The sequence below is a fragment of the Mytilus californianus genome, unplaced genomic scaffold (genome assembly GCF_021869535.1).
Source record: "Mytilus californianus isolate M0D057914Y unplaced genomic scaffold, xbMytCali1.0.p SCAF_10, whole genome shotgun sequence".
Lineage (NCBI taxonomy): Eukaryota > Metazoa > Mollusca > Bivalvia > Mytilida > Mytilidae > Mytilus > Mytilus californianus.
Window position 1 is genome coordinate 68,978,493 of NW_026262582.1, and position 26,597 is coordinate 69,005,089.

The 26,597-nt window shown below is 32.9% G+C and overlaps 1 protein-coding gene across 1 annotated transcript; it reads right to left on the reverse strand.

Moving 5' to 3' along the window:
* Positions 1-1,140: 1,140 nt before the first annotated feature.
* LOC127718419 (cell surface hyaluronidase-like) lies at positions 1,141-25,783 on the reverse strand. Its single transcript, XM_052224436.1, has 20 exons — positions 25,622-25,783; positions 25,153-25,371; positions 24,548-24,652; positions 23,241-23,377; positions 21,949-22,021; positions 21,324-21,457; positions 20,293-20,423; positions 19,692-19,761; positions 16,774-16,908; positions 15,294-15,435; positions 14,052-14,115; positions 12,976-13,011; positions 11,649-11,780; positions 10,377-10,560; positions 8,590-8,811; positions 7,294-7,487; positions 4,882-5,022; positions 4,095-4,269; positions 2,349-2,492; positions 1,141-1,204 (listed from the first exon to the last, which is right to left on the reverse strand). Exons 1-20 carry the CDS (start codon positions 25,674-25,676, stop codon positions 1,175-1,177), a joined length of 2,523 nt encoding a protein of 840 aa, XP_052080396.1. The 5' UTR covers positions 25,677-25,783; the 3' UTR covers positions 1,141-1,174.
* Positions 25,784-26,597: the final 814 nt, after the last annotated feature.

Below are 26,597 nucleotides of genomic sequence, written 5' to 3' on the forward strand. Positions count from 1 at the left end.
GCCATATTTGCGACATTTTTGGTGACTATTTAGGATCCTTTAGTTCTTTAGTGCTTTTCAACGTCGTTTGCAATTTGGCCTTCCAACTGTTTTCATTTCAGAGTCGTTGTAGCTCAAACGCATGTCTGTTGTATAAAACCAATAGCTTTGAATCTTCAATGAGTTTAACAATAGCATATATATACTTAAAAGTTTTATCTTTTTACACGTCATTTATACTCTTATGGATAGTTGAATCATTGGTAATCATATCACATCTTCTTAAAATGTGGAGCAGAAACTGTTTACTTACCCTGCTGGAACGCTTGAGATCACCCCTAGTTTTTGGTGGGGTTCGTGTTGCTTAGTCTGTAGTTTTTTATGTGGTGTTGTGTACTGATATTTGTTTTTTAATCATTTTTTTACTTTTCCAGCCATGGAAAATTTTTGGGGACCTTTATAGCTTGCTGTGCGGTGTGAGCTAAGGCTCCATGTTGAAGACCGTACTTTGACCGATAATGGTTTACTTTTATAGATTTTGACTTTGATAGAAAAATGTCTCATTGGCACTCATACCACATCTTCTTATATCTATGACATTGTCAGTTTTTGGTGGGGTTCGTGTTGCTTAGTCTGTAGTTTTTTTATGTGGTGTTTTGTACTGATATTTGTTTTTTAATCGTTATTTACTTTTCCAGCCATGGCATTGTTAGTTTGTTTTGTTGTTTGAACATCCCTTTGATACTTGTCGCCTCCTTTCTCATTCATATTATCTTTATATCATTGATATTGATATGTATTCTGAATTTACCACAAAAATTTAGTACGTACCATCGCGTGGTGTCAATCCTTCAATACATCACCAACTTTCATCGCATCTCACAATCATTTATAATAGTACAGTGAAACCTGTCTAAACCGAACCTCTTCGAGACTTAAGATTTTGTTCGGTTTTTGCAGATGTAAGGTTTCATCAGGTTCACAACGCATCAATTTGATATGACTGGGCTTAAGAAAATGTTTGGTTTGGCTAGGTTTCGGTTTATACAGGTTTCACTGTATATCAAAAATGCTTCGGGATAGTCAACAGGAGAAGGCGTATAAATAAAAACCTTTTTATTGATACAACGAAACAGATGTGTTTTTATTATGATTTTATTTATTTCGAATTTAGATTTTGACACCCTTTATTTTCTTATCCTCTGGTTGACCCTGCTCCCCAGTTCTAAAAAGAAATACAAAACGTCTCAATAAAAATAACTGTCATAATTGACAGAAACTGACTCGCATGGAGTATGTCGTCTCATGTCAATTAAAGTTACTATCAGTGGGACAATAGTTCATTAAATCTCTATGCAACATAACTAAATAATATAAAAAATAAATAAGAATTGTTGAAGGCCGTATTGTGACCTATATTTTCTAATCTTTTACGTCATTTGTTCTTCGGTAGAGAGTTGTCTCTTTGTCAATCATATCTTCATATTTTTATAACAGTAAAACAAGTTCAAATTCGTTTAATGATAAAGATCTGTTGCTAAGCTAGCTACACTTTATGTAAATCTGAGTTCAATTCCTGGGAAATCTGTCGTAATGTGCGTTTAATTAAAAATAGTGTAATGGTCTCATGACACAGCTGTGATATATACATATGTATTTTATGATATTGATTATATCACTACATCGAGTGTGATTTTGTTATTTCTCCACTCAGTTAAATTATAAAGCTTCTCGAACTTGTTTCATATTTGAATTTAACTGTCGAGACTGGAGAAATATCGCACTGCACGAGATTCGGGGGTGCGGACATATCATATTGCCCGATATTCGGGGATGCAGAGTTATCGTATTGCACGAGATTTAGCGGTGCGTGTTGTTTCTCTAATGATTTAAGATGAAATATAATGGCAATTTTATCATCTTTTGTAAATGATCTGCATAAACCTGTCTTCTTTCTTTGCGACGCATTATTTCGTGAACTCCTAATACCAAATTCAGAAATCTTGAAAAACTGATATCAAACAAACCACAAGTAGATAATAAAAATGTCAGTCGGTCGAGGACAGTACATGAGTCAATCAATTTATAACTAAAATAAGTGTTAATACCGAAACGATACCCAACAACAGTTTGTAAATAAATACGCGCAATGTGTCTACACATTTTCCATCAGTGACACTCGAATCAAAAAGGTTGAAAGCCCAAAATAAAGTAAAAGAAAAAATATTAACATATTGTGCTTATCTCCTTGGTAAGCCTATGTATTGCGAGATTTTGGAATTTGGAACCAGCTGCTCAGTGTCCTTCCAAAATATTCTTATTTGAAAATATATGAATATCAGGGTTATTTGTTTAAATGAACTGCTCACCGCAGGTGGTTCATTTGAAGTAGCAGGAAGTTCTCTGGTATCTATCTCTCCAGCAGTGTCAACGGCCCTTTTGTGTCTGCTTCCGTAATTCAGTCTTTTACTAAGTTGTTCGAGGGGTGTAGTAAGGTTCCTTCGGGACTTGGACTGAAAGCAGTAAAATATAATAGGTTACGTAATTTTTATACCAATCAATGAATAATTTACTTCAGACGCCTGCCATTTATTAACACGGGAGATACCCGATAATAATATTAATAAATCTGTACGATGAACGTTATGCTTATATAAACAAGGAATTATTTGAATCTGGAATAAATTTGAATTCTGGAGAATTTATAAGAAATATATGATGAAAACTTACCCAACTAAAAAGTGTTAGCCATGCACACATGGCTAAGGGGGGTAGTTAGTTCATACCGAAATATCAGTGAAGCATGGCTAAACCTATTTAGTTGGATTAGTTTTCACTATACATTTCTTAACATTTCTCCATAGTTCAACAAAATTATTCCAAATTCAAATAATTCATTTTCTGTACCTTAAAAACAGACATAAAATGTTCAAGGAATTGCTCAACAGAAAGACTATTTATTCACATCAGCAGTACTTATATTAGATCATAGTTTACAGCAATGATGGTTTGTTTAAAATTAAATTTGCTAAATATATTAAATTCACGTTTGTCCATTAAAATCTAAACAGAGTTTGTAAAACATTAAATTCAATGTATTGGTTCAATTGTCCAAGGTATTGTATGTTCATCACTTATGATGAAAGAAGTGAAATGGAGTTTCCATGTAAACTCTGTCTTTTATGTTCAAACAAATATACTGTATGCATGACCCTGCATTACACATGTTACATATGACGAAAGAAGGGGAATGGAGTTCTGTCTATTATGTCCAAACAAATATAAGGTATATATGATCCTGTATAACATGTGTTACATATGATGAAAGAAAGAGAATGGAGTGTTCTGGTCATACATTAGAATATCAGTGCCTCTCGCTCATTAAACTAATGGCTGTTCCCTGATAGAAAATAAGAACATTTGATAATTGGATAGTGTGAAATGGTATATATAAATTTAAAACATAACGAAGTGGCAAGAAGACATCACGAAAAAAAACCTGTAATCCATAGGTAGTTTCAAATGAGATGTGAATCAATAAGATTTTATACTTTTGGTTTTTTTCATATCCCTACCCATTATTGAGAGAATAAAAAATGACTTGTTTTGAAAGTGTAATAAAAAAGATTTGCATTATTAATTTTAACTTACGTAATGTCCCTTTATTGTAGTGTAAACTCAACAGACTGAATTTTTGATTAAGGTTAAATCGTGGGAAAAATACGTTATTTGATAGATTATTTCGGCCCTTAAATCTTTACCAAAATATCAAAGATGGAAAATTGTATAATAAAACCCACAACTCTTGATAATTACAAAATCAAATGAATAAAATGTTTTGATAAACTACAGTAGTTTTTATTTTAATCAGGGTAAATAATGACGCTATATGGATCAGTGTTTTACGTTTTTATTATGTTGTTTGAAACTTGGTTTCATCCGGGTTGATTCTTCTGAAGAAAAAGCAACCGTTCTGAAAGCGGAAAAAAATCATATAGATATAAGCATGATATAAATGCCGCTGAACAATAATTCAATCATATCTTATCTTTTCTCAAAGAAATGAAATACAGTCAACCTATTTCGTTACCCTTTACTTTGTAGAATAAACTTACTAAACTAGAAGAAAGGTTGAACTTTTCATGTGCAGCACTAAGACAGTCAGTCTGAGTTAAATCGCCCTTTTCAATTCGTATCATTACTCTTCTACACATTTCACCCTCTCCAACACAATGACCTACTTCCCCAGGTTCAAAATCTTTCACGTCAGACAGGAATACGGCAAGGTAACTATTAGGAAAACATTGTTTTATTACAGATACAAATATTTAAATAGCATGTAAAAATACATATATACATTGTAAGGTTTAATTAATAATATTGTATAATGAAAACATTTTTTTTATGAATTTTGTGCGTTGAAAACGCTTTCCTGGTTTAACTTTCAACAGGAATACTATAACCGAAAATCTACAAAAATGGGTAAGTCCTTCAATACGAAAGGAGCTTTTTTACCACAGGGGACCTAAACGGATCTAGAGAAATTTATCTGAGGTCAAATTGCCTGAGGGACTTGGAACCTTAATTTCAATAATAAAATCGTAAATTTATGAACGGAGTAGTTATGTTAGAAATTATGTCATGGACTGGCGGTTAACCAGCATTGAACTTTCAATTCTTTTATTGTGTAACTATATTTCAAATGAAGCTGCTAAATCATCATATATCCTTGATATAATTTTCCATGCCATTAGAGGAATTTGATTGCTGTTTTCTGCTTATAAAACTGCAGATGACTGTATTGGCTATCAAGATATCATGAACAAATAACATGAAGAAATATCAATGCATTTGCCGTCACTTCATACTATAAAATAACGTAATAACAATAACAACACAAACCCAGTATCAGAATCGTAAAAGTAGTCTCCGATCGCATCAACGTCGCTTAATGAATCTACGGCTGCCCATTTCACCATTCCTCCAAAAACTCTAAAAGAAGCATCGGATGGGATACACACTCCTAATCGTACACCTTGTGATCTGAAAAATTAAACAAATCCTGTGAAAAGACATCTATTGTATAAAGCAGAATCTAGAAATGACACCAAAAGGTCATTAAACAAATTGCAATTAAACAAATACCGTAATAATATTGTTCGTAATTTGGAGAAATGTGTTCAATGCTACATTTTTCATTACGTTATTCACTGTCATTACAGCTCACTTATATACGGTGTAAAAAACTGTTTATTGTTGAAAACTGCATGTTGACCTTTAAATGTCGTTAGGTTGTCTTTGTCATTGGTTTGCTGTTAGATGTATTCACGATATATTCTTTTGTTCATATTAAGAATACTTGAAGGACGCTGTCTAGTGAAAAATCAAAATGAAAATACTGCAAAACACATTATTGTCACTTTAATGGAATTATATGCGACTGTCATACAAATGAGAGGGTAAGTTAGCTATAAAACCAGTTTTAAATCACAATTTTCTACATAAGGAAATGTCTGTACCAAGTTAGGAATATGACATTTGTTTTCTATTCGTTTGATGTGTTTAAGCTTTCGATTTTGCCTTTTGATAAGGATTTTCCGGTTATTAATTTTCCTTGGAATTCTGTATTTTTGGTATTTCTTCTTTTTTCAATTTAAAATGAGATATCATACTAAGATACACATGAGTTTTGTTTTATTCGAAAAAGCCTCGTTGATTATAAGTTATCACTCTCTATCATTTTCTAACAGATACATGTCATGAACAGCTAGTGTATGATGGAGCCATTCTGACAGGTCAATGCTTAAATAATAAAAGATACCAAGGGCCAATGAAACAGCACCTACACGGAAAATAACGCTTGAGCAAAATGAACACCACACAAATGATGTTCGGAAGCGTGACATGTTCCCTGTTCACTTACCGGCTCCAATGTTGGGTATATTCAGTAATATGTCACAAATGAAGAAAAGCAGACGGAATTCGCAGTTTCAAAATCTAATGCATTCTGAGTAACATTTTCAAAAGCGTACACCAAAACGCTGTGATTGGCTTACAACGTCTAAATAATTTCTTTTTTGGGTACACACAATAAAAATTACCCATGGTCCTTTAAGTGCTGAATAAAAAAAGGCAACAGTAGTATACCCTGTTCAAAAGTCATAAATCGATTGAGAGAAAACAAATCCGGGTTACAAACTTAAACCGAGGGAAACACATCAACTATACGAGGAAAACAAAGGAACAACAAGAACACTAAAGTGTAACAAAAACAAACGCCAACATACATAGAAACGAACTATGATAACAACTGCCATATTCCTGACTTGGTACAGGACATTTTAAGAGCAAACTGGTGGGTTGAACCTAGTTTTATGGCTAGCCAAACCTCCCGCTTATAGGGCAATGTTAAAAAATATCGCTACAATGACAACACTACGTGACAGAAATACAGCAAAAACACACGCAAGAACACTCATCACAGAAAAAACACAAACACATAATATTAATGTCGACACAACATGCAAACTGCAGAACAACAACGAACATCTTCCATCAACGACATACACCATAGGACATCACAAACAGTGACGCACTTATGTAACGAACATGCAATCTCGAACTTTATACAATTATTATATAAATAGGTCACGTTCGGTACTTAGCAGACACGATGAATTGTAAAATGGTTTATAAAACATTAACATGCTATACAAATTGCAATCCCGCCTGAGCGTCATTGTGAAATAATCTAGGATTAATAGCATGAGATAGCTTTGTCTTAATTTTGCCTGAAAAAATTATTATCAAATTTAAAAGTTTCATATCATTGTACAAAATAACACTTTCAGTAAAATCAAGAATAGTACAAAATGAACGATCGGATAACTTTCTAATTTGATTTACTAACTCAATAATTATTTGGTATTCCACTTGAAAACTTGTCCTTTTCTTTTGATCGAATATTAAAAAAAAACTTCAACAGGCAAACACCTAACGACACAGATAATCAAAAACATAACTATTTTTATGTATTGGAACTTGATAAGACAATCTGGTCATTTTATATAAACTTCATTTGGAACTTTTTTTTAATTCATTGATTGATTGTTGTTTCCATAACGTCCAGTGTGAACTTTGACAATCCAATGACTTTTAAAATAATTACTTTTTGAACCTACTTTGACAATCCGATCCTTTTTATGTCATTTTTTTTACAATTTACATTGACAATCTGACCATTTTTATGTTTATTTCTTTCGGAACGTTCTGTGAGAATCTGCTCATTTTATATCAATTTCTTTCGAAACTTACTTTGATAATCCGATCATTTGTATATTAATATCTTTCGGAACTTCCTCTTCAAAATACATAGAATAACTGTAACTTTCTCCTGTAATGACGAGAAAGCTGGCATCATCTGGTGAATCCGCATCCACATGGGCGGTCTCGAAATCATCGTCCCTTGTCATCGTTAAAATGTTATCTGAGGAATACTTGATAGCTAACTGTAATAAACAGTAACTTCTTTTTAATTAGAGATTTTCACACTTCTCCCTTACAATATCAAACATTCTCGGTAATACTTCATAAGTGTAAACCGTCAATGCATATGTTATAACTACAATACCCTTTCCTTTTCACGAATGTGACTTACCGAATAAGACTATTTACCGGATTTGTAATAACATAAGCAACACGACGGGTGCCACATGTGGAGCAGGATCTGCTTACCCTTCCGGAGCACCTGAGATCACCCCCAGTTTTTGGTGGGGTTCCTGTTGCTTAGTCTTTAGTTTTCTATGTTGTGTCATCTGTACTATTATTTGTCTGTTTGTCTTTTTATTTTTGGCCATGGCGTTGTCAGTATGTTTTCGATCTATGAGTTTGACTGTCCCTTTGGTATCTTTCGTCCCTCTTTTATAAAAATAAGGAGATGTTGTATGATTGCCAATGAGACAATAATCCATCAAAGTTAGAATAAGGTGGATGTAGGCAATTGTGGGCAACCGTACGGCCTTCAACAATGAGAAAATCTCATACCGTATTGTCAGCTATAAAAGGCCCCGACATTAAAAAATATGAAACAATTCAATTAAGAAAACTAACGGTCAAATTCATAACAAAACAATTTACGAAAAACAAATATGACAGACATGACCGAACGACAACAACTGAGCTACAGGCTCCTGACTTGAGACAGGCACATAAAGAATATGGCGGGGTTAAACGGTGACTATAGTTGTTAACTCATTTGTCATTTGGCCTCTGGTGGAGGGGTGTTTCATTGGCAATCATACCACAACTTCTTATTTTTATATATGCATGTGCGTGTTCCCTTTATTCTAATTTAATAGAATCCTTTGCATAAACGATATTGCGATATAGATGCTACATTTTGTTTTGTTATATTTTCTTTTAATTCTCTTCAATTTCACATATACTTTAGTCTTTCGTTCTTGATTCAAGCACCCCTAATGAGTCCGGTGTTTACAAAACGCCAAAATAGCGTATCAAATTTAAATCCTCATATCGTCATTGAGATTTTGCATAATTGATTTTTCATTTTGAATAATGATACACTGATGATAAAAGGTGTAAACCACTTACTTTACCAAACGCATGCTTGCAGTATCCAAAATTCCAATTTGATCTAATCTTACACTCTTCTGTCATATGGAAGGCTTCAGGACTTAGGACTGCAACAACTGAGTCTTCTGATACACCAAGCTCCGTAAACGAGTTATCCATATCTCTGAAGGTTCGTATATCGTCACCAGTTCGCTGCGTTTCATCCTTAAGAATGACTCTTACTCTGTTTCCTTCACTTGGCTGTGGTAGAAAAAAAATATATTTGTATCTAAAGGAGGATAGAAGTGTACCAAATAACAATCTTATACTGAATTCCTTAAAAACATCTGTAAATGTATCGTATGAAAAGACCTGCCATTCATTGAGCCCAAAATCCAAGCAAAAATCTTTTCTATATAATATTTTCTAAAACAATAACCAGGTTTTTACTTTAAGGGTGCTTGCTAATCTTATTTTTGACTTTTTATGAATGTTAAATGTATAAGAAATCTAAATGGAACTATTTCCTGCAAAGTTTTCAATGGCTTATATCTTAAAAACAAGGACACGGACATTACGTTTTTTCTGCTTTCATTTAGGTTATTTATAAGTCTGATAAAAAGTTTGTTTTGTTGGGTGTTTTTTTAAACAGAGCAGCGAGCATCTTTAACTGATTTAATATGTTGAGCTTGAAGAAACTATTATAATTTTTAGGTTTGACTTGACCGTTTTTATTTTACCGGACTGGTTGCACATGAAATAAGGCATAAATATTTATCTACTGTTAGTAATTAAACAATGTGAATGCTTTCTTGTTTCTGAAAATTATGAAAATGTGATTTCATCAAACTGATGCACATAAATATTCTTTACTTTTTCATTAATTTTACATAAATATGAATCAACACTTTAATAGTTGTATTCTGCGAGAACAGGTGTAAGATTTTAAGATAATTGTAATGATTGTTGATGGGTATCGTTAGCTGCAACGTGTGGCTTAACTGGTGTGTAGAAGGATCTGCTTAACCTTACTGAACACTTGATATCACACCCGGTTTTTTGTGAAGTTTGCGTAGCTCAGTCTTTGGTTTTATTTATTATATTTCATGTACTTTTTACCTTTTCATTGTTTTTCGTTTTGTTTTTGTCATGGCAATGTCAGCTTGTTTTCGACTTATGAGTTTGTTTATCCCATTGGATTATTTCGTCCTCTTTTGTGGCATTCGTGGGCAGTAAAACGTGCATTCCAAGTAAATTAAAACAATGCCAATTGCAGAGTTCAAACTCATAACCTCAATTCTGTCATGTCATTTAACACTGAACTAAGTGTGTTTTTGTTAGATGTATTTCTATTTGTATCCATCTGATGAGTTAAGCCTTTTTCAACTGATTTTTATAGTTCGTTATTATGTTGTACTGTTACACCACTGTCCCAGGTTATGGGGAGGGTTGGGATCCCGCAAACATGTTAAGCCTCGCCACATTCTGTTTGTATGTGCCTGTCCAAAGGCAGGAGCCTGTAATTCAGTGGTTGTCGTTTGTTGATGTGTTACATATTTGTTTTTCGTTCATTTTATGTACATAAATTACGCCGTTAGTTTTCTCGTTTGAATTGTTTTGCATTTGTCATTTCGGGGCCTTTTAAAGCTGACTATGCGGTATGGGCTTTGCTCATTGTTGGAGGCCGTACGGTGACCTATAGCTGTTAATTTCTGTGTCATTTTGGTCTCTTGTGGAGAGTTGTCTCATTTGCAATCATACCACATCTTCTTTTTTATAATTAAAACACTCCGTTACCACGGCCCCTTTTTAAGCAATGAACTTACATCCGAAAAACCAAATTGAGCATTAGTAATACTGTGAAAAGGGGATTGTCCGTGCATTTTATCCCAACCAATGGCTCCCATTTGGTAATATTCATTATCAGCAAAACCATCAAAGAAAACGTCTGTAACATAAATAGGTCCACCTCTCAAGTTGATTCCATTTCTTGGATTGAAACTTTGCCTCCTTAAAATTTTAATCAAGCATATCAACTTATAAATATATCAACAAAGGACCTGTTATTTGCCTGTGTACGGTTAATTCAATTTCTAGATTTGAACATTTCTAACTTACAAGTTAATTCAATAATATTAACCTCTATATTAACACAGCCCCTTTTCTATAGTTGATAAAATTTTGTGGATTGAAACTTTTCATCCTTAAATGTTATATCAAGTCGTTAAAAATCATCTTTTAAGCAAACTCTCATTCATACATCGAATTCAAAATTCAGTTCAAAATCACGAAGCGTACTCAATATATCAATAAAAATATGAACTTTTGATTATCCGATTTTGCTATTAATTTCAAATAATTGTGCATTTTGAAATATTTATTAATCAGGACATGCTACCTAATATTACTTATATATGCATATTTTAGCTTACTTTACCACTAGCTCCTATGTAGGTATTTCTCCCTACGGCATAGTATGCATCATCTATATACCACAAATTTATTTTTAGGATTCCAGTTTATCAAACCTAGAGATTTGTTCCCTTTGTCGATACTTGGTGCTGATTGATGTTTTTTTTTTCGAAAATTGACTAATATTTTTAACATGTACTCTTGACCACTGGTTCCCAACTGTCATACAATTAAGAGGTTCAGTCAGCTATAAAACCAGGTTTAACGCACCATTTTTTTTCAGAGAATGCCTGTACAAAGTCAGGAATATGACGCCTGTTATCGGTTCGATTCTTTGATTGATAAAGTCTCACGTTTGATTTTGTCAGTTTTATATAGACAGTGATAGATGTCCCTCTTTTTAAAATTTATAATATAAATGTTCTGAGATGCCAAGTTTGAGCATCTGTAAGCCAGACACGCGTTTCGTCTACAACAGAATAATCAGTGACACAAGAATGAAAAAAGGGCATTGGAACTACTACCACATCTTCTTATATCTATATAAAGTACGAAAATGAATAGAATTGAGAGCTCAAAATTTCGATAGCATTGAATACAATGTAGCTTTCCTGCTATGTGTTTATCCATTTGGTTGTTGATTTGTTTCCATTGCATCAAGATTCTGATGGCTTTCAATTACTTACATATTTGCAGAAATCAATGGTAAAGATCTTCTAATTGATACGGGTTGGCCGTTAACTGTTGCTGGCTCTCCTAAATTAGGAGAATCTCCTATAAATACACTCTGGTCTATGAACTGCAGTGCAGAGTTCTCTCTAAAAATATCATATACAGAATCACACGATGTAGCATTAGATAAATAATCTTGACTAGCCATAAAACTATGGTCGTTGATATCAAATAGTCTGTTTCTATGTATGTTGGCGTTTGTTTTTGTAGCAGTTCAGTGTGTCTGTTGTTCGTTGTTTAACTCTTTTAGCTGATGTGTTTTCCCCGACTTGTTTCAGTTAAATCCATTTATAACTTTGGAACAGCGGTATACTACTGTTGCCTTTATTTATCTACCACTAATAGTCCACCAAGAGAAATAACGACCATTAGCTTTTTGATAACTAATGTATTTAATTTCTGTTCTAAATAAGTTACTGACATTTATTCTTTATTTCTTTTTTATCTTGAGAATATCGCTTGAACCTCATTCAATTTGATTAAATTCGAATGCTGCAAAAGATATAAGATTTTCAAAAAATTCCTGTGAAAAAAAAATCACAAAATTAATTGTTTTACAAATAGATGCGTTAAAGTGTAATAGACAGTTGACACAGAGATAGGTCTCATTTTAGTAGAATAGAAATCAAGTGGAATTTTCAAAAGCAACTATCTAACACGTTATGATGATATGTTTCAATGGACAATAACTGAAGTGTTGAAGCCGACTAATACTGTAGAAATGTGGAAATGCAAATGCAAATACAATTGCATATCAAACACCATTGACCTACAATTTATGGATCCGCTTATGACTGTAAACCAACTTATTTTCGCGGATAATCTATTTCGCGTTAAGCCCTTTCTATCCCTATTCGCGGCGATTTTCAAATTTACTTAAAGTAGTTGAATGAAAATCTCTAAGTTTTACGTATTCGTGACAATTTATATTCGCCTTATTTTTCTACCCGTGAAAGTCGGTTTACAGTATTTAATTGTCACAAGCATGACACACATAATAATAAAATCTATGGACGTGTTGAATATTAGTTTTCCATGACTGAAGGGACGGGCCACATGGTTTCCATTTGTCAACCCTAATACAAATGAATTCCATATGACAACTGTAAAAGTATTACTTGTCTTTGTTAATTATTACTTTGACTGTTTGGTTTATTTTTGGTAAATCCCTTTGACGTAGCTCGGTACTTATACATCAAACTGAACTTATACTTGTGTGTGCGTTGATGTTCGTTGATGTGTGCTCTTTCATACGTGTATGTGCTTAAATGTAAAACTCACTTTACTACACTAAGTAATTGAGCGCTGTCTGATAACCTGTAAAAGTAAAAAAAATATTACAAATGAATGTATTCATCTAAATCAAATTATGTAATCCAATGTTGTTGTAATGCGAACTTAATATAACTGGGACGTGTTGCAAAAAACTCGACTGATAGAAAAAAAAAGAAAAGAAATAGAGTTTTAAATTGGGGGAAAATGAAAAATTATGGACTGTAAATAATTGCTGTAGTTTTTAACATTTGCATAACAAGTACAATTAACATTCCGATCATGTGAATATGAATGCCTTTAAACGTATTTGATACTAAAATATTTAGAACTGATTATCTTCTAAATTTTACAGAGTAATGTGATAACAATCTAACGTTTGAATTTTCACCGTTTCGTTTTTCCTTATCTGAACTCCTACATATGAAACCAGTAATAATAATTCTGTGTGTTTATGTCTTACATTACAAGGGACGTATTTCCGCAGTCTTAGGTCTTCAGATGGAAGAAAAATTGTCTGATTTGTACCTTTTCCGATTGTATACTATTCCCGATTGTGGCATTTTCTGTGTACAAGTAAATTGGAAGTGAATTTACGACATTTGGGTATCGGTACATTACAGCTGCGTCTAGTTTTCAAATGTTTCTTCCAGTTCTTAAACAAAAATAAATATAAATTGTGAACAAATTTCAAACTCACAAGTCGAAAATTATACTTTGAATAGTTACTTCCGATCACGTGATTCACTTTGAATAGTTTCTTGCGATCACGTGCTTTTCTTTGAATGGTTTCTTACGATCACGTGATTCACTTTGAATGGTTACTTACGATCACATGATTCACTGTGAATGGTTACTTACGATCACATGATTCCCTGTAAATGATTACTAACGATCACGTGATTCACTTTAAATGATTACTTACGATCACATAATTCACTGTGAATGGTTATTCACGATCACGTGATTCACTTTGAATGGTTCTTTACGATCACTTGATTCACTTTGAATGGTTACTTACGATCTCATGATTCTTTTTGAATGGTTACTTACGATCACGTAATTGTTTTTGAATGGGTACTTACGATGCACGGACAATTTTGATCATTCCTCCTCTGATCCATGCATTTCTAGGGGTGTTTTTGTAGGCTAAAATTAATGAAAAATTATTGAATCACTTCATATTGTATTTGTGGTCTCATTTACAAATACCATTCAATTTTAAAATTCGTGTTATGAATACATAAAAAACAATATAACAAACTCAATCCCAAGTTAATATTCCTCTAAGAAATAAAACAAATCTATTTTATATTTCGAAACTTACCTGTGATAGTGTAAATATCTAAATATAAAATACGTATTTTTTTGCGAAGTTGGACCATTAATGTGACGCGCAGTTTATATTTTGTGTGTAGTGTACGGGACTGCTTTCGTAAATTCATGGGAGGTGTCCGTTGTCATTCTGTTGTTTACATGTTGTAATGTACTATTTTATTATTTATCTATGTATTTCTATGTGCTGAGTGTTCTTGCATTTGTTTGTACTGTATTCCTATCACGTAGTGTAGTCATTTTTGCTGTATTTTTAACATTGCCATATAAGCGGGAGGTTCAGCTAGCCATAAAGCTAGGTGCAACACACCATTTTTCTTAAAATGTCCTGTACCAAATTAGGAATATGGAAGTTGTTATCTGCAGTCCGTTTTAATGTATGATGGCGTTTACATTTGTTGTAGTTAAGTGTTGTTTTCCTCTTATAGTAGATGTGTTTCCCTCGGTTTTAGTTTGTTACTCGGATTTCTTTTGTCTTAAACGAATTATGACTCTTGAACAGCGGTATACTACTGTTGCCTTTTTGAAGTCCCATTAAAGAATCGTTAAATAGTAAATTATTATAAGAATTAACTGAACATAGATACCATTATTAAACATTTGTCGTTCGTTGCGGTATATCATATTTGTACGTTGTTTTGTACGTAAATCAGGCTGTTAATTTTTATCGTTCGAATTGATTATATTTGTCATTTCTGTGCCTTTTATAGCTGACTATGTGATACGGAGTTTCTATTTCTGAAGGCCGTAAAGTACCCTATATTTGCTAGCTTCTATAGCGTTTGGTCTCGGGTGTAGAGTTGTCGTATTAGTAATCATACCACATCTTCCTATTTTCTTATATTTACACAACAAGTATAAGTAGAAATTATTACTGTTGACAACTCACATTTTAGGGAATTATTCACTCGAGAAACTTGTGTATCTTTCGCCCCTCTTTTATTTAACTTTTTATAACACAACCTTGTAAGAATATATAAATATACTAATACCTGTCATTCTGTTTATTATTGATGGTTTATCAGTAGAGTTCTTATATTTCAGATGCATTATGGGATCTTCCTTAGGTTTATATCTGCTGTATCCCGTAGCACTTCCATCAGGATGAAATTCGTTATCAAGAAAGAATCCATGCTGAAATTTATGTAGCAAACAGAAGTTATGACATAAAAAAAGGAATGGAAATGGGGAATGTGTCAAAAAAACAGGGTTTTCAACACAGCGAGGAATTCCCGCACCAGGAGGCGGACTTCAGCTTGCCCCTAAACAAAAATGTGTGCTAGTTCCGTGAAAATGGACGTCATACTAAACTCCTTAACATATAAATGAACTAAAATTAAAAAAAAGCATACAAGACTAACAAAGATCATAGGCTCCTTGGGACAGGCGTAAAAATGCGGCGGGGTTTAACATGTTAAGTGAGATCTCAACCCATCCCCTTTACTTCTAGCTAGTGTAGATTAAACAAACACACATACAGTATATACTGCACCTCAATCAATGGTAGTGACATAGATATAAGAAGATGTGGTATGAGTGCCAATGAGACAACTCTCCTTCCAAGTCAAAATTTATAAAAGTAAACCATTATAGGTCAAAGTAAGGTCTTCAACACGGAGCCTTGGCTCACACCGAACAGCAAGCTATAAAGGGCTCCAAAAATTACTAGTGCAAAACCATTCAAACGGGAAAACCAACGGTCTAATCTATATAAAAAAAAATACCCACTAAAGGCCCTCACACTTTTGAATGTTGCGTACTATAAATTTTTAATTTTTAATTTTTAAATCAATTTGAATGAGATAATCTGATCTAGTTCAACTCCTAAAACGACTTTTTGTAGATATTATAGAATATTTTTTTTTATTGATATAGAAAACACATGATCAGGATCATTACACTTATAAAAGAATTTTAAAAGCTTCGAGTAATAATTGTGTTTGATTCACTATAATGCACCTTTCAGAATATGCCATACATTTTTTGTACGTCACAAACAACGTAGCAGCAGGGGGAGAGGTAGGTGTTGACTTAATTTGCATCTTAAGAATGTAGAGGAATATGTGTACAAAATTATGTAAAACCCATGAAACTGTCATATAGGTATTTAAGAACAATTGTATAACTGCAAAGGTAAAAAGGTAACATCAGATTATAACTGCCTCTGGAACCTGGAACATGTTTAGACATTGTTTAAGCATCAATATTATATTGGGGGTATACTGATACATACTACATCCGTTGAAAATAAATTTAAATATTATAAACATTTATAAAGAGTATAAGTCTCATCTGATTGGGTTAAATTGATATATCGTTTATTTTTAACGGTATTCTCAATTTAAACAAGTAATGTATTCAGCTGTAATAATTTTATTATTTGAAAATATCAACAAGATGTTCTGTTTGGAAAAAATAACAATGCCACACATTTTTATACAAAACCGAGGTGAAAAGATTTTCCATGCCTACCTTTTCATTTGAATGGGCAACATTGTTGTCGAACTCAGTAATAGCTGTGTGTCTTGCTTCATCTTTTAACATGTATCCTTTGTTAGCTGAAGGTCCTGTTGGAATTCGTGGATATGTAAACCAATATCCTCGTCCCTATATAAAAATAAACATATGTTAATACGTAAGCTCACGAATGGATGGAAGGTTGAATGGCTGTTTCATGTCCAGTGTACACTGCATGTACACTAAATGCATATTCAGTGCTACAATATTGTAATGTGATATCCATATTAACCATGCTTTTTACAGATCGACATGTTTAGCCGAATTTTAAACGTCCTAGTTTACAAGGTAACAGTCTGAACGAACAAAAATCACCATAACCGGGGTCATTATTCTGACTACGAGCCGATCAATTTTTGGTCATTCTTCCAATAGATGCTAGCCAGAGAAACAGTTTATTCAAATTTTCTAGTCTTTGGTTTGACCACATGGAACCCAAGTCCTCCTACGCCCCAGGCGAGCACGCTACCACGATACATCAAAGAGGATTCATAATCCCTTATGGACTTTTAAGTTTCATCCATTCACAGAGGAATGGACAAATAAAGACACCAGTAGTTTACCACTGTTCAATATTTATAAATCGATTAAGAGAAAACAAGTCCGCGTCACAAGACCTCATTTTATGGCTTGCCAAACCTCCCTTTTATTTGGCAATGTTCAAAATACCGCTAAATAACAACATAACGTGACAAGAATACAGTACAAATTTAACGCAAGAACAGAACAACAACGAACAATTAATTTACGACAGTACACCAATATACCCTAAATATGCAAAGTGTGAAAACAACCTCCAGATAAGGTTATACTGCGATCCTTCAGATATATACCATTACATGATCAAAACCCACCATGCATAAGAAATAAGAAAAATATAGTCCCAATTTTCTAATAAATCTATGGATAAAATATAGTTGGTTATAGGGGGAAGCCAGAAATTACCAAATCTTCAACAGAAATATCATTGATGCAATTATGTTCATTAAATGTAGTGTCAATAAATTGCTTAGTTTGAAAGTAACACTAAGATTCGTCAACAACAAGGGTGATAAGGGGGATAACCATTGCTAAATATTGCTTTATGATTTTGAAACTCCGTTTTGATTTGACATCCAACTGTTTTTGGTTCGAGCACAAAAAATCAGACTGTAATAAATGTGTTTGGTGTTTACTTATAATATAAGCTATATATACTTAATAAAGTTTTGTTAAACACTGACGTATACATTATAGTTACAACTCGACTTGTTCTGGTAAATAAAATATATGTGCGTATATTTACCCTAATACAAATTGATGGTCATCTGTAACAGATACAAATAAACAAAAAAATACTTTTTACTGTTTTGTTCAATTGACTTTTGTTTAAATTTTATCAATTTTTATAGCCTAAGATAACCAAACATTATCAATTCATAAAAACAGCCGGAAGATATGCAATGATATACAAATTACAATTATATAAATGCATAAGTAATAGCATTTTCAAAACAACAAAGTGCATTGAAATATTTAAATTTTCTTATCCCAGATGAGTGAAGGGTGACTCAAAAAGAAACGTTCACTAAATAAACATGTGATTGAGTACTGACCTGCTCAAACTTTTATTATGAGAATACAAGTGAAATTTTGGTTAAGTGATAATTCGCCGTTACAAAATCTAACGCATTATCGGTAATATTTTCAACTCCGCACCAAACAACTATGTCATTATTTCAAAACGTACTAAATAATGTTTGCTTGTTTTGATTTTATATCTCGTCTCACTATTTTTTATATGTACCACCTTTGATACGTGTTTAGTATTACGATAAATTTTAACTTCTGATCTAAAAATTATATTGTAAAAAGTTTTCCGTACTCCTAAAAACAAAATTATTAAATTTAAAGTTACCTTGTACATTATTTTATTCAACGCCATTTTGTCCCAAGTTATATTTGACTTTTTGACATTGTTTAACATATTGTTTTATTATTGTGTCATAGATCCCATTAATTCGTTCAGTGTATAAAATAAAATAACAAAATAACCGAACTCCGATGACAATTCTAAACGATAAGTCCCTATGTAAATGGCAAAATCAAAAGCTCAAACACATCAAACGAAATGTATAACAACTGTTTCCGTATGTTTACCTGTTTTGTTAATGTTTCTTTTTGAGAGAGTTAAGTCATTTAAATGTATATTGCATAGTGTGTCTGTCTATGTTGTAATGTTATACTACTGTTTTAGGTTAGGACAAATGTTGGCGCCTGTTAAAACGTTTAAACCAGCTGCATTTGTTTGCACCTGTCCTGAGTCAGGAACCTGTTGTTGAGTTATTGTAGTTTGTTGATATTGTTCATAAGTGTTTCTCGTTTCTCGTTTTTTTAAAGTACGAGTGAGAGGTTTAACTAGCTATAAAACCAGGTTAAATCCACCATTTTCTACATAAGAAAATGCCTGTACCTAGTCAGGAATATGACAGTTATTATCGATTCGTTTGATGCATTTGATGCGTTTGAGCTTTTGATTTTGCCATTTGATAAGGGACTTTCCGTTTTGAATTTTCCTCGGAGTATTTTTGTGATTTTACTTTTTACATTGATTAGACCGTTCGTTTTTCCTTTTTGAATGGTCTTACACTAGTAATGTTTTATACCTTGCTGTTCGGTTTGAGCCAAGGCTCCGTGTTGAAAGCTGTACTTTAACCTATAATGGTTTACTGTTACAAATGTCACTTGTATGGAGATTTGACTCATTGGCACTCATACCACATCTTCTTATATCTTTAAGCAATGGAAATTCAAAGTTGTTTATATTTTAATTTACCATGAGATTTACCCATAGTTCTCTACATTCTAAAGAGGCAAATTAAGCTAACACCTACCTCTCCCCCTGCTGCTACGTTGTTTGTGACGTAACTAAGAGGATTTGTAATCCAGAAGGTAGATGGTGTTCTGTAAAAAAAGGTGAAATTCCAGATTCATATTTTGCCAAAATGTCGATCTTTGTTGATTTGGTAAAGAATGTGATTAGTTGATTGATTGTTGGTATTCAACACCTCTTTTTGTACTATGAGCTATATCGTAGTGACCTGTGTTTATTGTGGTGGAAGCAGGAATGTTCGGAGAGAACTACAGACTATTGCAAGGAAATGTGACAATCATTTGCAATAAAGATTGGAGTTAAACCCATATTACAAGTTCAACTCACAACCTCAGTATTTACAGGCTAATGATACAGTAGATAAGCTAATTAGACTAATTGACTGCTTATGCCCCCTACAGAAAGTGTCACAAATATATAATATCTTTCACCAAAGAGAGGCACTATGTGGCCCCTCGATATAATAATCTTACCAAGTTTTACATAAATTTTAAAAATTGAAGGTGTTATTTTTACTTTCTAAGCGGAAATGCATACACTTACAAATTAAGAAAGTTGTTATGGAAAGAGAATTGAAGTTATGAGATATTTAAGATATTTACTTATCAGCTTTAATGAGTGTTCCTTTTTCCTGACCGAGTCCTAAGTTACCGTTTAATACCGTTCTCTTTTCGCCGCCATCTTCCAAAAAATAACCGTGACCCTTTGTCATGTAACATACATTATCGTCCACCTAAATATAGAAATATAATTACAAATTACTTTCATTTTTATGCATTCAATCTGAAAATAGATTACCTTAGCCTTTTTTCAAAAACCTTTCGTAATTCGGGTCCTCAATGCTCTTCAACTTTGTATTTTATTTTGGCCTTTTTTTATTCGAGTGTCACAGATGAGTGTTTTTTAGTCAGCACGTGCATGTCTGGCATACATGTTATGTCTCGTATCTATGATGCGTTTATTATCCATATGAGTAACTATTGTAATGTAAGGGCATATCTTGAGTAATATATGTCACTAGTAAATAATGAATTGATTCCACTCCCGGTGCACTCGAGTAATATATGTCACAAGTAAAGAATGAATTGCTTTCGCTCCCGATGCGCTCGAGTTCACCAATTTTTTTATGGGTATAGCTTCGGTCGACTTTAATTTTTCTGTTAAATGTTTTGTGGCCTTCTTTAGCTGACAATGTAATATTTGTTCGACTCATTGTTTAAGGTCGTAAGGTGAATAAACTCATTTTATATACCAGGATTGAAATTTTGTATTTGCGCCAGACGCGCGTTTTGTCTACAAAAGACTCATCAGTGACCCTCGATTCTAAAAAAATAAAAAAGGCCACATAAAGTACGAAGTGAAAGAGCATTGAGACCCAATTGACTTATTGGTGCAAACTTCCCTGTCATTTGTTTTCTGGTGGAGAGTCTTATTTGCAATTATACCTCCTCTTCCTAATTATATATTTTCGTCTTTTCGGCGATTGTTTTCTTTTTTATAGTATTTTATGTTAATATTTTTTGTTTTATTCGGGGTTTTTTCAACAAAAACGACGGATTTTTTTATTTAATTTGTATTGGTGGTCGGTATTGTGTTATACTTTTTTTCGAACATAACCAATAGCCGTACTTACAATAAGACCATGTGTTCCGTGAACAGTAACACATCTGCTGTTGGAATGATGAATAGCGTTGTGTTTGATCCATGGCCTTGTAGCTTTATTCTCATCAACATCCTCACATATATGGAAATGAATTGGGTATCTGCCTTTACGTTTAAATAACAAACATAAAATTATTGAATATAAAGACAATGAGGTGTGGTAGGAGTGACAACAATACAATAACATTAGTAATACCAATGTTACTACCCCCGATGCACATTTCGACAACTTATGATCTGCAGTGATGTTCGATGCAAAATATTTGAGAATTCAAATCCAAAGATGGGCTAGTATCCACCAGAGACCAGATTTCGACCATAATTTAGTAAATGAAAAGATGACTTTCCAATGGGAACCAAATGTGCTAAATTCCAGTCGTTGCATTTCCTATCATAATTTATTAATAGATGGTTGCTATTTACAAGGAAATTATAAAATCAAAAGTTCCAAGTAGTGAAGGTGTAGTCATCTCTTCTATCATGTTGCGGACGCCATCAAAGCTCTCCATTTCGTACTCAAAATCCCAAGGATTCCGAACATATGACAACAATTCCTAAACCTGACATGACTTCCTCTTTAAGTTATTTTTACGTACCTAACACTTCTTGCTGTCCAAGGTCATTGAATTCTGCATTTTCAATATGAACACTTTTGAATCCTTTCAGTACCTAAATATATAGAGTTAAATGAAATGACATTTTCTATATGCACGCTTTGGAATCCTTTCATTACCTGAATATAGAATTTAATGTGATGACATTTTGAATATGAACGCTTTCGAATCCTTTCAATACCTGAATATATAGTTAAGGTGGTACCCAACACCTTGACTAATATTAATTTGGCTCGTTTAATTTTCATAAAATTGTGACAAAATGTTTACTTTGACCCTTTGACAACAATATAAAAATTTCAAAAAATTTGAACCAACCACTTAATCACAAAAATTTCATTAGTTATATAGCAGTTTGACAAACACTAATTTTGATCATTGAGAAGCTTAATATTTCCTTAACAATACAACATGATTAAAACGTTTAGCTGATTTTTACAGAGTTATCTCCCTGTAGTGTTAGGTACCACCTTAAATGAAATGCTAATCTAGAAGCTCATTGTGCGTATTAATCAACAAGTATTACCAGTGGCTAAATAAAACAGAAACAATAAGGTGATTTCAAAAACTTTGATCTCATTTACTAAGAAGCAGACACTGCAAAAAGGATTAAGCTCAATTTCGAAATTAGTTCCTTGTAAATTTTGAATGCTTAAATTGAAGTTATTTTTGTTATACATTTTAAACCTTTAACTTATAGTTATGAATGGAAAGGACTGTGTGGTAGAACTATCATTCATCGTGTAGTTGACAAATTTCCCTACAGATCTAACCGGTCTTTCTCCCTTTGGATGTAATACAATTGTTTTCACTTGATGTGATAACTAAAAATGGATTTAGGATATTTAAACATAAAAGTTAATGTAAAATATCGTATTTTACAAACTGCTTCATATTTTATCTTCAAAAGGTTTATTTCGTGACAGTTTGTGCTTGGCGTTCATCAAAATCGTACTCCGAGTGGACGTGAATAAGTAATCCGTACACTTTCAGATCATCTAAGATCGTTTCCGGTTTTGTTCGGGTTCGTGTCATCGCCTATTGTTTTTATTATAAAGTGCATTGTACACTCTTGACTCTTTTCTCTTTTGCAATGATGTTTTGAAACTGTTGTCGACATATGACTAAAGATTCTTCCCCTTTGGTATATTCTTCTTCCTTTTTGTATAAGAAACAAGTGTCCTATCAACAAGAACATTTTCCATTAGGTGATTCCCTAGCTATAAATAGTTTCTCATTGTGTTTGACTTTTGTTTACACAGTAATATACTTACCTTAAGGTTTCCACCATATGTAGTTGACCCTTCAGCATCTTCACTGTCGAACAAAATGTTTCTGGTTAACAGTCCAACTTCGCCTCTCATATCAACGTTTTTGTAGATTTCTCCATAGTGAGTGAACTTCAACGGACCTGTCGGAAATGAAGGATACATGAAAAATTAAACACAACAGTTCTCGTTTCCTCAATCTTTTGTAATGTTTTCCAACTTAACATCTTTTCCTTTCCCTTTTCGACATCCCTACTTTTTAACTTCCAATATTCGTATATCATCTCCCTCACAATAGGCAGCATTTAAGTTGGTTTGCTTTTGCTCTATAGACTCAATCTTTTATTATTCATATGTGAAAACAAAATCGTTATGGAGATTATTCAATGTTATTATTCTCATGTCCATCTGTGTCAGTTTATCACTGAAATGCTTTCGACATTCACCATACAACCGAACAACTTATATACGCGTAAACAAGTTCTTTAAATTGCTTCATGTAATTGCATATTCTTAGCCAAAAGGAAAATAAGAATTCTTTGTCTAAGACAAATTGCCGATAAACAAAGAATGGCCTTTTATTTTTCAAAATGACTTCTTCAGTTAGAACATTAGCTCGGCCAATCAGGATCGCTTCGTATATTTGTTCAAGTCCGTATCAAAATCAAAAATACATTGAACTTTATCTTTCATTTTTCAAATACCTTTTATTTGAAAATTCAAAGTAAAAATCACACTTTATATAATTTCGTGAGTCTGAACCGCTTTTCTGATTTTACTCTTCGTTTAGATTCCCTAAAACTAAAAAAGACCAGCAAACGTGTGGAGTTAGAAATAGTTGTCAATTTCATCTGATGTAAACGTTGCCTGATGCAGTTGAAACCTAATTTTTTCATAGTTAATTAATTTACTCACGGAGAATAAGAAACAATCATGTTATAAATTGTGAGATAAAAAAATAGCAATCGAAAGGTAAAAAACGTGTATGAAAAACTTTTTTTTTTTGGAAACTGTTCACAAAAATTAGGCAGAATACTAAAGATTCACCAACAATCTCATTATAATCTTGATAAAATTGTGGGAGTGTCTAGGTGTGGTCACGTGAGTTTAATTATTACAGATACCTACCCGATACCCGTATTTGTTTATCATTACAGGACGGACATTCAATGAGAGTTGGTGTGTCACGTGAGTTTAATTAGTACAGATACCTACCCGATACCCGTATTTGTTTGTCATTACAGGACGGACATTCAATGAGAGTTGGTGTGTCTAGGTGTGGTCACGTGAGTTTAATTAGTACAGATACCTACCCGATACCCGTATTTGGTTATCATTACAGGACGGACATTCAATGAGAGTTTTGTCTTCAGCCTGCCTCCAGTCATAGTCGGTAGATGCAATAACAACAGTATCTCCTGTAAAGAAAACTTGAGATGATATACATTCATTTGAAAAAAAAACGAAAAAACGACGGAAAGATATACACGGATCACAATATAGAAAACTAAAGTCTGAGCAACAAGAACCCCATTAAAACCCGGGGGTATTTTAGGTTCTCTAGAGGTTAATTAATCAGATAATGCACCATGTTATGCAGTTATTATTGTAACTGATGTCATGACAAATCTTGAAGTGAAATGATTTTGCCTTTTTTACTTAAAATATTTGAAATTTGACTTCATGGATACGAAATAAGAAAATAAGATAGAAAATATTACATTGCAAATTAGACAACTATTCGAATAAGATCAAATGCTGTGTAAATGACATCAGGTCACTGTATGGCTTCAGTAATTAGAAAAAAATCAACCGGACAGTAAGCCTAAAAAGCTGCAGAATAACAACAATCAGAAAACTGCAAAATTCGTTTATTTATTTGTGTAAAACATTAATATAGAATTACAACTTTAGCTACCTGCTTCCCATGTGCTGACATCTTCTATGAAAGTCAAAACCGGTCTGTACTTCAAATCGACTGCGACCAAGACTTCAGCTTTGGACATTCTTTTCATATTCATGTCAAATGTACTCGTCACTACGACGATAAATTCTGCAAAGACCATGGAGACTTCTGCAATTGTTTTGCCTTCCGACTTTACTGGAAGGTACTGTTCTTGTGTCATGGAATTTGAACCTGTAAAGAGAATATGCCCAATCATCGTAGGTATTCCTAAGCGGATTAATTGTTTACCTTTTGTTGTAAGTAGAGCGTACATTTATTCTGAGTATACCTGAGTGAATTGCTTGTTTTACCTGTTGTTATAAGAAGAAGGACCACCATTATGATGGAAATATGTTTTTTTTTTTTGTTGCAAAGACTAGCTTTTCAATCAAAATTTTTAAAGAAAAGCATAAATAGCATTCTGAGTATCTTATTATTTTACCTTTTGTTGTAAGAAGAGCATACATTGCATCCTCAGTATCCCTGAGCGGATTCATTCCTTTTGTTTGTTCAGCTAATATTTCAATTGCTTCAAGTGCTCCACTGATGTCGCCTCTTCGGGGTAATTCTTTGTGTACTGCAATACCAACTATGTTACCATTGGGAATACCTGTATTGTTCATACCAAAATATAGTTATAACAAATAAAAAGTGATCTGTTCATAAGAAGAATTCTGTCATAATCACCGCAAGGTATTCCCAAATAAAATATTTCTATAGTCCTTCATGAATAATGCGCGAATTTTTAAATGTTGTCTGACAAAGGCGTCTTGCTCTTTTAACTAAACAATCACTGACAAAAACATGATGAGATGTTACTAGTAATTTTATATGAGAAAGCGCAATTTTTGCTACAGGATGTCATACACAAAGATATATACGTGCATAAAATATATTTTTGGTCAGATCTAGGCTTCTATCTGACTTTGTCAATAACACTGTTTATATCAAATCAAATAAAAAAAAAATTGAAATGGTACGTTTGTCTTATAAAAAAAGGATCTGGATAAAGTTTACAGAATCAAAATACTGGGGCAAACTACAGAAAAAATGTGACAACAGAAAAATAATACAGAAAAAGGGCCAAAGAATAAAGATTACATAAAAAGGGAAAAAAATAAAGAATACGGAAAAAGGGCCAACAAATAAAGAATACGTAAAAAATGGATACAAATAAACAGTTGAGAATAATGGTGTGCTCAATTATAAAGATTTTAGAATAATGGGTAAAAATTATAAAACCTAGAAAAAAATAACATAAAACATCAACGAATACAAAAAAGAAGGAACCCGCATCCAGTCCTGTTAAAACATCTTAAAGAATCGATAGTAAAGGAGTAGGTTCATAAAAATATTGGTCCTTAAATTTCATGGAATTTAACTTTATCAATCAAAGTGACAATGGATGAAAGAATGTA